At 38.1% G+C, this 12,661-nt stretch overlaps 1 protein-coding gene across 1 annotated transcript; it reads left to right on the forward strand.

Moving 5' to 3' along the window:
- The first annotated feature begins 4,755 nt into the window (after window positions 1-4,755).
- On the forward strand, window positions 4,756-12,296 carry ubac2 (UBA domain containing 2). The gene is made up of 10 exons (XM_062430666.1): window positions 4,756-4,881; window positions 5,316-5,440; window positions 6,759-6,878; window positions 7,745-7,851; window positions 8,022-8,145; window positions 8,293-8,340; window positions 8,903-9,011; window positions 9,793-9,935; window positions 10,111-10,257; window positions 10,546-12,296. The coding sequence occupies exons 1-10, from the start codon at window positions 4,851-4,853 to the stop codon at window positions 10,651-10,653; spliced, it is 1,062 nt and encodes a 353-aa protein (XP_062286650.1). The 5' UTR covers window positions 4,756-4,850; the 3' UTR covers window positions 10,654-12,296.
- The last annotated feature ends 365 nt before the right edge of the window (window positions 12,297-12,661 follow it).

The raw sequence follows: 12,661 nt of genomic DNA on the forward strand, positions 1-12,661 counted from the left end.
TAATTTAATTGATTGTTTTCTGAGACAAACAAACCTGTTAAAACCCTTCAGATTGAATGTGTCTGGTGTGGTGGAAGGGGAGGGGGATCCATGTGCTTGCATGTCTTCATGTATGTGAGGGTATAGGGAGTGATGTGACATTGATTCTTGCTCCATCTCCAAAAACGTACACGTAAGTATTGACAGACAGACAGGGAAGGTGGTGAGCAGGGTCACGTGTTAGCTGTCCTTTACTGAAACATGTTGACGCTGCACTACCCGTCTGTAGCCACGCTTATTTTTTTTATCACACCCCTAAAGGATACATGAGTGTGACGGACTTACTGTAGAAAGCTAAACTATGGTCAGTCAAAAGATAGTAAAGAGCACATTGTGAGTACATTTTTTATAAAGATAAAACATTTATAAACAATTGTGTTAAAAAGAACTGATGTGTTTGCTGTGTGAACATTTGTAGCCATTATATAATATTAAAGGGGAAGGAACCATCTCTAATTAAACTAATAGGCTAAGTAATATTTTCTGACTCAACCTGGATTGAAGCCCTGTAAATGTCTTGCAATATAAATCTATTGTAGCTCAATTTATAATTAAGAATTAGGATCTGTAATCTGCATCCCTATAAGAGATATTTGAAAGCATCATAAACCCAAGTCAGGACAGTTCTAGGTCATTGAAAGCAAAGAGAGTGTTTGCTCAAGACATGTAAATCTGAACCAGGCGTTTCTTAACTGATACAGAAAGCTGAGGGGTGAATGTAATGAATCACGTGAGGGGTTGAGGTTGTTTAGATATATTTTAAGATGATAGTTTTCTCTAGGACATAACGTAGAAGCCCATGGTGCTCATTTGCAAGCAGTATTAAGTTTTTACAAATTCTTAAGTAATATATTTCAGTGTTCTAAAACAACATTTGTTGTGCTGGAAAAAATATTCACAGTGGGCCAGATTTTTGCTCATGCGACCTTGTTTAAATGTGCGGTGTGCCATTTCCTGGACACAGGCATATAAACTGTGAGGGAGGACTAAAACAATACCTCTGTTTCAAGCAGTTCTTACTGAATACAGAGTGGCTGACAAGTGAATAGCAATGATTCACAAATGAATGTGTGAATGAGTCATCAGCTTTTCAGATGACCACCTCACAGGCTGTCTTGACTAAAAAGGTTTGTGACTTCATTCAGCGCCGCTCTACTGTTTCACACTCCCTTGTATCACTCTCTTTCTGTCACACACATACACACTAACACTAACACACACACACACCCCTCACAATTCACCGAGTAGCATTGTCCTGCCGAGAGATGTGTAATAGAAAAGATAAATGGAGGATAAAGCTAAGGTGACAGGACTGAGCATGCATGTGTGTATGTGTATTTGCATGTGTGTGTGTGTGTGTGTGTGTGTGTGTGTGTGTGTGTGTGTGTGTGTGTGTGTGTGTGTGTGTGTTTGCCCGCATGTGTGCACTGCACAACAGACCAGCAAACCATCTGCTCATCTCCTCTTAATGAACAAAGCAAACAGCAGGAGTCAAGGCTGTCTCCAAATCTGGAGTCTCTTTATTGGTAAGCGTGCACGCACGCACACACACACACACACACACACACGCACGCATGCACACATACACACAGAGACACACACACACACACACCCATATATATATGTATATACATATATACACACACACAACTCTGTGCTGTTTAATCTGATTATCTTTGATTGAGAACAGGGGCAAAGCAACCTTTTTAGACCTTACTCCTACATCAGTGACAGAGAAGGTCTGAAACACAATTAGCAAGCTGTTCCTGAGCTCTGCTTTGCAGTCACATCTGACCACAGGCAGCCAAATAGACTTAATGGGTGGGAACTAACCAATGGGAACTAACATGCTACTGCATCTGTGGACGATGAGGAAATGCAACACTATTAGACAGCTGCTCGCCATATCTTTTCAAATGTACTTGGACGTAACATAAGCACTGGATCAATTGTCTCAGGAGCAATCACAGCCAGGCATGAAGGTACACACACTGTTTGATGTGAATAAAACTGGCAGTCTGTGTTGTAAGACACAGACTGCAAGGAAGTCTGGACCTTGACAAGATATGACACTGTGTGCATGAGGCCAGAGGACCATAATAAAAAGCCATTAATCTGGACTTGGTGCAGCTACACATCCTGCTCAAGGCCCCATGGATAATTAACTCTGCTATCACTCTGTCAGAAAGCCAACCACATGCCTTTGAGACACGAAACACTCCCTGTCCGCTGGTTGTATGCATATCCAACCCATAAACACATATTACAAAATGGTCATAGAGGACCAGGTTTAGGATCAAACATGATCAGACTGGTGCTTTGGGGCCTGTGAATACCCTGTCTGACAGCAGGGCGGTATCATGGGTAGGGAGACTGCCCTTCATCAGGAGGATCAACCGGCCACTGCATCTATACCCTGCTGAAATGCCTGTGAGCAAGACACTAAATCCCAGCTGCAGGGGCGCTGCAGTTGTTAGATCAGTGATTCACAACATGTTCTTCCAGGGGGTTAAGTAAGCATTAGTGGTCACCAGGCAGAAAAAATATTCAAATGGAGATGACCCTGCTCTGACTGCTGTGAGGATGCACTGTGGTGTGGTGTACAGGGAGCATTATCTGTCGTACCTCAGCTCCCATGGTTTTAGTTTTGCTGTACTAACTCTTTTTTTAGGGCTTCTTTTCATCTTTTTCTTATATGTATGTTTTATTAATTTTTCTGTGTTTACAGTTGTTTACTTACATTTGTCTGCTAGGTTGTGTCAGTAGTATTTATTTCATGTAGTTGTGTTAAGGCCTCTGGCATCTCACATAAAAAGTACTCTATAGCTTATTTTTCTTTTTTTTCTTTTTTTAGTTCTGATTTAGAGTCAGATTTATTGGCAAAATATGTTTACCCATAAAAGGAATCTGACTCTGGTTTCTAGTGGCTCTCAATGTACTTACACACAACAATCAGAAAGATACACAAGGACAACAAGCTGAACAAAGATAATTAAACGTGAACATGTCACTATTATACACAAGCAAATAGAAACATAAATATAGAAACAAGTCGACAACAGCATACACTTGTTGTTAAATACAGGTGAAATTGTTTCTGTAAACTGTAAATTACAGTACAAATTATACAAATTATAGGTGTGAAGAGCACAAAGAGGGTTGAGGATGAATACTGAATCAGGGAAAAAGTGAAGATATAAACATACAGTAGATGGATATAATAATAGTAATTTAAGGTATAATGTGAATTTGTTTTTTAGTATTTGAAATCTTTGAGGAGGTGTCATTTTAAGGATTGTAACTAGATGATTAAATGTTTTTTTGGGGAAAAAAACGTATGTCAGACACAAATTATTATTCAAAGTAAAGCCTTTTATCCAGTATTGGGGAGTAACTAGTTACGTGTAACAACGTTACGTAATTTAATCACAAAATAAATGTAACTGTAATCTGTAACAGTTACTGCGGGAAAAAAAAGTGTAATTAAATTACAGTTATTTATGAAGATGTTGATGATTAACAAGGGGGATACATCTGAAGTCAGGCCTTTAAGATTTTGCTCAGGAGGAGGGTATTTTCTCATTTTTTAAATATTAAACATGTTACTGAATACATATATTGCTATTTTTAATTCTATGAAATCAATATTTTTTGTAATTTTTGTAATCATGAAGTGGACCTTATTTGGAGCACACATGGTGTCACAGTACCAATCAAGCCCATGCCAGACTTTTGACATTTTTCATAAAATATCTTTATTTTATATTCCAAAATCTACATGAACAAATGAATACATTTTCAAATTTTCAAATCTTGCTTTACAAGAAATGATCTCCCTTAAAAATCATGTCAGTATCCATGAAAAACACCTTAACTTAGATTTTGGTGGGCCTAACTTACCCTAACAGCTGAAAACATTTGTTAGAAAAATTGAAAAGTAATCAAAAAGTAATCAAATGTAATCAGTTACATTAATTTTATTATGTAATTGAAATAGATAAATTAATTATGGCATTTTAAATAGGGTAATTAGTAATCTATAATCTATTACATTACCAAAGTAACCTTCCCAACCCTCCTTTTATATATAGCGAGGGTGGATTAGGGTAATGTGGGACATTGACTAATGTGGGACAACTAAGCTCCAGTGCATTTATCTCTTTTTCTATTCAATTATTTCAAAGCTAATTAGTATATGTGTACTGTGTAAGTTCTATTGTTTAATATTACACATGTGACATACAGGCTACTTGTTTTGTTTTTGTTTTTTACCTATGTGACAAAGAAAGCAAAAAAAATTGTAGGCCTATAAATTAAATTAATAAATAAATCTACAAATTCTGAAATTATTTGGCACAAGGAACATTAATAAATGTGTATATTTTCCTTTTGAGTACAGTATCTAAAAATTGTCTTGTGACTTAAAAAGGAAACATCTTGGGGATTTCATGGTGTTGATGTAATATATTGGATTCATATGTGGTAAACAAGTCAGAAATGCAAAAAGTGTCCAACATTACCCTAATCCACCCTACATCTTAACACATGTCAGGAGGTGATCTTTAATGGTTTTGCTGCTCAACACAGAGTAATTGCGCCCCCCACTGGTCACCTCCTATATAATGTCTGCTGACTGCGAAGTAATGACTTTTGTGCGTCTTGGGCTCCCGTAGGAGGGCCCCTGTTTTTTTTCTCTGCTCGGTCACAGCATGGATCCTCTCTCCAACTTCACCTCGGTTGTTTGGTGTTAGTTTCGCGTCGCCTCGGGGTTAAGGGTCGTCGTCTTGACTCCGTGACTCCTTTAAGACACCATGTTTACCACCACCGGATCCCGGGGCCTCTGTAAGTATCCCCGCGTCTGCCGTGAAACCCGCAGCCGGGCTTCGAGCAGCTCTCTCCCCGCATCGACCTGTCAGGTTCATCGGCGATAGCCACATTAGCCTGTTAGCATTGCCCTGTCATTCATTTACACTGAGCTGTGTGTGTCAATTACAGCCGCGTTTAGTTAATTAACAACCTACGTTTTGGGTTCATTTTTCATAGTATGTTGATTAAGCCTCAGAAATAATAGAAAGAAGAGGAGCTGGTATCTTTACACTCTTCATACCTCGAGTCAAATCCGTGTTATTGAGCAGGATATGTGTCTGCCCCGCCTCTCTGTCTCTCTGTCTTTCTCTCTTTCTTCCATCGTACCTAATATTTAAAACGCCTTAACATAAGTAAAGTTGCTCATTATAAAAAAAGAGACTGTGTGTCTATGTGTGTTTTGTTCACAGACAAGGCTCCTCTCTCTAAAGGCCTCCTGCTGGTGCTCAATGGGCTGACTGTGATGCTCACCCTGCTGCCTCACTACCAAGACCTGTTCCTGTACAGTCTGCAGGCTGTCACCCAGCAGCACCAGGTAATGTGTCTGAGTTTATGTGAGAGAGGAGAGAGAGAGAGACCTTAAAAAACACAGATTATGTCCAGATACAGTCACCGGCCACTTCATTAGGCACACCTGTACAATCTAATTCAATCCAACACAACAGCTCTGCCATAAATTCTTCTTTTATGAAGCTTATACATTTTCAGTTTGTGTTAACATTGACAAGAAGGTGATAATTCCGCTTTATGTTTATTACTGAGGTCGTATTAAGTGGTGGTGGCATACTGGGGTACATTATATTGACTGGTGTTCTTAATATCTTGCCCCTCATGTATGTTAATAGAGGGGACAAAATATTAGGAACACCATATACAACAAGAGATTGTTGTACATTATACCAATATAATGCACACTAATACACCACCATCACCCACTATGACCTCAGTAATAAACATAAAGCAGAATTATCACCTTCCTGACAGTGTCAACAAAAGCTGAAAATGTGTAATCTTAATAAATGTAGAATTTATGGCAGAGCTGTTGTATTTGAGTGAATTAGATTGCACGGATGTGCCTGATAAAGAGGCCAGTGAGTGTATGTGTCTTTATCAGTGTGACAGTTTGTGTCAAACTCTGATCTTTTCTTTAACACCAATATAGATGTTTTTGTTTCCCTTTGAAAGAAGAACACATTAACTATAATCAGGACAAGTGTTTACTTGACCTAGACCCAAGAAATTATTTAAGCAAAAAAAAAGCTTTTGAAATTCACTTGAGCTTCTTAGACCATCCCCACCATGCTTTAAGACCAGCAAATTGTTCATAAAGTGTAAGTAGACGTAAATGTATTTACTTTACTGTCATAGAGGATAAAAGAAACCAGAGAATATTGACATTTGAGAAGCTTGAATCAGGGTGCTTAAAAAATGACTCAATGATTTATCAACTGAAAAAATAATTGACGATTAATTCAATAGCTGAATATGAATCAATTTATTGTTGCAGCTGAAATTACATATTTTCTGTATCTTTTTCTGCATCTCATGGTCCTTAAATTAAATACAGAGGTTATGATCCGCCCATAAACAACCACCTGTTGGATTTTTAGAGAGCATACACTCCATGACTACTAAACAAACTCCACTCCATGATGACAACAGTGCCATTAAAAAATCTAACCTGGACTTTTGAGTTAAAATAATTAAGTCAGACTGTTTTCAAAATGTTTTTATATCACCGTATATATATATCATGTGTTTGTCAGAAAAGCCATTACTGTAAGAAGTCACACTGTGGCCTGTCTTCCTGTGTTAGCTGTGTGTGTATAACTGTGCTCTCCCTCTTGCTGCAGATGTGGAGGTTGTTGTTTGGCAGGCTGGTCTGTCTGGATGTGAAGGACTCGTTCTGCAGCAGCCTGCTCATCTATAACTTTAGAATCTTTGAGAGGAGGTTTGGCACCAGGAAGTTTGCTGTAAGTATAAAAAATGTGGATTGATGTACAGATATGTGGTTTGGTGAAGTAAATGGATAGGTACGTTGACATATCCATAGATAGATACAGTGGATTTAATAGTCTGGCAGATATCCTTAGCTGAAAGAAAGGAATGGGTGGATTTTATGTTTTAAATTGCAGTTTGTGTCACACATTAAACATGGCATCTATGACAGCGGGTTGGCTTGTGCGTAAAGTCCAGTTACTTTTATAAACAGAAGCACAGTGTTTAGATAATTTGATTTGAAATTATCTTAAAGGTATAATCATAAATCAGAGACTGTTAAAGCTGTGACAATTAGTTGATTCATTGATTAGTCGATGAACAGAAAATGAATAAACTATTTTGATCTTTAAATAATTGTTTTAGTTTTTCAGTTCAGTTTTTAACGTTTGCTGGTTGTAGCCTCTTAATTGTAAAGATTTTAAACTTTCCTGTGTTGCACATGATAGTAAACTGAGTATCATTGGACTTTGGACTGTAAATATGTCATTTGGTTGTGGGAGATTATAACAGGCTTTTTTTTTCTTTCTTACAGTTATCTGACAAATTGATTAAACATTGAGTGGAGTGTTTCAGAAAGTAATCTTCAGATGAATCATTAATGAAAATAATTTGTAATTGTAGCCTTAGAAACAATAGGAGATTCACGTGTGTGTGTGTCAACTTCAACTATTTAGAGGAGAGGACACTGAACTTTCTTATCTGGCTGTAATTTGCCGCATAACCAATGTTTGACACTGATATTATGTTCCTTAAAATGTAACTGCAGCTCAAAGCAACAGACAGAGTTTTGTTTTCTAGTTTGACCTTTTTTTATGTGTGGTATATATCTTTATTTCAGTCCTTCCTATTTGGCACATGGTGTCTATCTGCACTGATGGATTTTCTGCTGGCCCAGGCCTTTCAGTTTCTATTTGACTATGAAGTGGAGGAACTGCCTGCAGGACTGTGAGTAGTGTGGTCACCATAGTCACTAGTAGCTATCTTAAAAGTAAATAGGCCCCAAACCCAATCATTGTCTTTCTATTCTTGAAATGTTCATGTTTTTGTTTAAATTCACACAATCCCTTTTTTCTTGCCATCCACATCATCTTGATTTTCCCTTTCACCTCTTTCAGGCTCGCTCCAGTTTTCTCTTTATTTGTGCCTTTCTACCTGTCTATCCCTGCAATGCCAGTCACTCAAGTCCTGGGCCACATCCACATCACAAACAAGTCTCTGGTCTACATTGTTGGCTTGCAGGTAAGTCCATGCTTTGCTAGTGTGGGCATGGATGCATCTGTTTTAATTTCTCTCTTTTCTTCCTTACAATTTTTGAGAATACTTGCTTTTCAACTAGTCTGATTCTCATTGTTTCTGTGTTCTTCTCTTCCTCCTTCTGTGGCACAGCTGTTGACTTCCAGCCCCTTCATGTGGCTCCTTGCACTCAGTGGACTGGTGAGTATTCTCAATCCCCCCCAATTTATATATTTATATTCATTTATAACCACTTATGGGTACACAACTTATGTATGGACAGGAGAACCAAAATAATGAGCTAAACGTGGCTAAAAGGTTCTGCACAGGTGGGGTTGCTAGGGGTTGATAATGTTGCTTAACAAAGGTTTTAATGTGATTTACGTACACTATGGCTTGTGACTTCCATACTATATATATATATATATATATATATATATATATATATATGTATGTATGTATGTATGTATGTATGTATATATGTATAATATACATATATACATACATACATACATACATACATACATACATACATATATACATATATACATTGTATATATGTATATATGTATGTATGTATGTATGTATGTATGTATGTATGTATGTATATATATATGTATGTATGTATGTATATATATATATAATATACATGTGATTTACATACACTATGGCTTGTGACTTCCATACTATATATATATATATATATATATATATATATATATTATACACACACACCTCATATTTTCATTAATGTACCTTTCAGATCTCGGGTGGACTGTACCACTCTAATGTTCTCCGGCTACAGAAGCTCCACTTTGTGCCTGCCTGGGTGTCTTGTATTGGGCGATATATTCTGGAGCCCATTTTCTCAAGTGAGTCCAACCGTTAATCATCACGTCCACAAACCCAGTGCAAATCCTTTTGGTATTGCAGGGCCTGACATGGAGTTATTATCTCTCTCTGTTTAATTGAGGAATAATAACGTGTACATTTAAGGCATTAGACTAGTGCTGTGATCCAGAATGAATAATGGAATTAGCATAACATCTTTAATAACAAGCATTTACAACCGGGGGGTAAGGTTGAAAGTCAATTGTCTTAGATTCTCTTAGTGTTTGTAGAAGTTAGCCTTATTTTCCACACTTTGCCTTATGAAATAGTTGTAATTGTTTAATGTGTTGTATTTACAGTTAGGCTAATTAGCTAAAGCAAGACCTGTGTTTCCTATCTTTAAGTGACTGAAGTATTTCTCTTGAAAGGTTGTTTACATTAAATGTTCTGCCATGACGATCTCTTCCTCTCCAGTCTGTAATGTCCCACATGCTCATTTAAAGCCTTTCAACTGTGAAACAGTGTTTATCTGCCTCAAAGTAGTCAGTACCAAACAATGTGGCTTTCCATATTTTGTCCCGTAAATGAAGCATGATAACAACAATCTAGTGTACTTACCACTATGATTCTATGTTCAGAAAATAAGAGGTTGATGTCAAGTGCAGGATATCTAAAATATTTATTCTGTTCATGAGCAACAGTTTTATGTCTTGAAAAGTGTCTCTGGTCTCTGGACCAAACTCCTTTTCTTTGTCACCCAAGTCTGTTGTTGATGTACAGATCTGTTTTTGTTAGCCTATTAATGTTTTATTGGTCGTCAAGGCTCCCAACCAACTCATGAGACGCCCCTGGGGATGGGCGCCACGCTGGACATCCAGAGGCAGCAAAGGATGGACATGCTCGACCAACAACTGCTGCTGGCACAATACAACGAGGCCCGGAGGAACACCAGGCAGCAACCACAGGTAGATGAAGACACACTTATTGCCACACTGATGCACTGATTGACACACACTTGATTCAACCTGCCAGTTACTTGTTGCTCACCTTCAGCAAACATACACATGCATATACATGCATGCATTTACACAACCATATATGGAAAACTGCTTGATTATGTCTGTGTGTGTCTTTGTGCAGGGTGGGTTGTTACAGTGGACTCGGTTATTCCCCTCCTTGAGACACAGAGGACAGAACCGCCCTCCAGTGCAGCCCCGCCCACAGGCTCAGACACAGCCCTCCACACAGCCTCCGCTATTGGACAACTCTCCTGTCGCTGAGGAGCAGGTGTGTTTCTGTGTGTGTTTACACATGTGTGCCTTTTTTTTTCATTTGGTTGTCCAGTCTTGTTTTCTTTGTAGATATTCGCTTGCATATTTTATCACCTGCTTGTCTTCAAATCTAAATAGACAGACTACTAACTCTTGATTTTCTGGCCCACCTACGCCTTACTTACTTACTTACAGGACTAAATGCTTTGAATGTGTGGGCACACTTATGAAATGTTAGGTATATTATTATATATTGATATGTCTGACCTCTAAGCTGAATCACTTTATGCTTTTTGTCCTGCAGGTTGCAATGTTAGTAGAAATGGGCTTTTCCAGGATTGATGCCCTCGAGGCTCTCAGAGCTTCAAACAACGACATCAACATGGCAACCAACTTCCTCTTGCAACACTGAGAGAGAGAGAGAAAGCTCACTGAGAAGAAAAGAAGTGAATGAGGACAGCAGCAAGAGAAGCAACCAAAGCAGAGGTGCAAAAAGCAAAGCAGAGGCAAGGTGTTGGAGGCAGTCAATGGTGGAGACGAGACGAGAAGAGAGGACACATGAAATTTTGTACAGATAATCTGAAGGCTGTCACTGCTCCTCGAAGCAGTGTTAGGCTGACCCGACCTGAACTGAGCCTGATGGCACGCTGATTAACCAAGAAGTGTGAAGTACAAAGTGGGAGACATTTGCGTCATAGCTTTCTGATGGCTATCGTAGTGAAACAGGCATCATTGCTCAAGGCAGATGAGTTAGACTTCTAACTCTCAGTGGTTTCCTATGAAAAATATACAGAACCCAGACAGGTCAGAGCTTTCCTCACAGTGCATCTTAAAAAACAGAGAATTCAGTCCAGTGGACAAACTGTAAAGTGGGCTAATTCTTTAAGACAGAACTGATGCTGAAGCACTCCAATCAGCTCAACTCCTATCTGAAATATTGTTTAATATTTTTCACTCACATGTACTGCCACTCTACATGCAAAAAGGCCACAGTATAACCAGTGACCTTTAACCTGACAACTGGTAAGAGACAGTGTGTGATGTGGAAAATAGATGAAGCACCAGGTCTTTGAGTAATGAAGCAGAAGACATTATGGTTTTCATCTCAAATTGGATAAAGAAAAGGACTTTTTTTTTTTTTTTTTTTTTTAACAGAATTTTAAACCACCACTCTTGGCCTGTTTTTTTTTTGTTTTTTTTGCTGTTGTTTTCTTTCATACATGATTGAAAAGAGGAATGCAACACATGCTAAAAGGTTATAGTTAACTTAATAAGGAGGTCAAGAGGTCATAATTACATTCAAACTGAATAACATGACTTACTAGACCATGGCTTTATCACACAGTTGTTATCTTGGCAGTGTTTCCTGGAAGTAGTAGGTCTCAACCCTTTCCTGTAGTGGGTTTCGCTCTTTCGCATCTGAAAGTACATTGTTGATGAAAGACGGGGCTGTTTGGAAGGATACAGGTTAGGTGGGCCATCTCAGGGTCTGTGAGGCAAATTCTTCTGTTAATTACATGATAAATGAATCACATTTGCCAACATATGGACATATACCGTCGCAGAGAAGACCTTTTAAAGTGGTCACATTTCACTCACTCGTCTCCTTCATCATTTCATGTTCTCACACACATGCACATGCTGCTCGAGGTTTTTTTTTCTTTGTTTGAACTTGTCTTTTCTTTGCCAGAACATGTGTCTGAGTCAACGAGTCTTAAGAGTCTTAAAAATGTAATGATATTTATTATGCAATATCATGACAGGAGAAATTTATAGACTATGCACTGCATAGTACCTACTATGTGTACATAAACATACTCATGAAAATCTTGTGCAAGAGGAGTGATGTTGCAGCCACTATGTATTGATGTCAAAGACAGATGCTAGTTTTATATTTTGTGCATTATTATATTGATAATATATGACCACTGAGTTGAGTCAGTTCATTTGTGTGTATGTATTTTTGAGAGTTATATAATAGTATATGGGTGTGACGGGGAAGTTGTTGCATGGACAACTTAATGATGAACTGTAAGGAATCGATATGTGAATTGATATATGAATTTGATATGTGAAATAAATTAACTTGATGATTGAATCATTTGCTTTATATAGGAGGTATTAATGAACATTGTGCACTTTTCAAGGCAAGTGACAATCACTATCAAATATTTTTTTGTGAACCCTTAGTTTAACATGAATACATATTGAGTGTGATTGGTTTGTGGTTACTTAATTTTTAAGCTGCAGTTCATCTATGGGCGGAAAAGGAGGAATATAGGAGTTGGGTTACCACAACCCTCATATTTTATTATTCGTAGCGGAGGAAAAATGCAAATATATGTGGGACTGGAAAGCTGTTCCCATGCTGCCAGTGTCAAATACAGTAATTAGGGCCCGAGCGGCGACTGCAAGTCGCC

Source organism: Scomber scombrus, chromosome 12, assembly GCF_963691925.1.
Source record: "Scomber scombrus chromosome 12, fScoSco1.1, whole genome shotgun sequence".
NCBI lineage: Eukaryota > Metazoa > Chordata > Actinopteri > Scombriformes > Scombridae > Scomber > Scomber scombrus.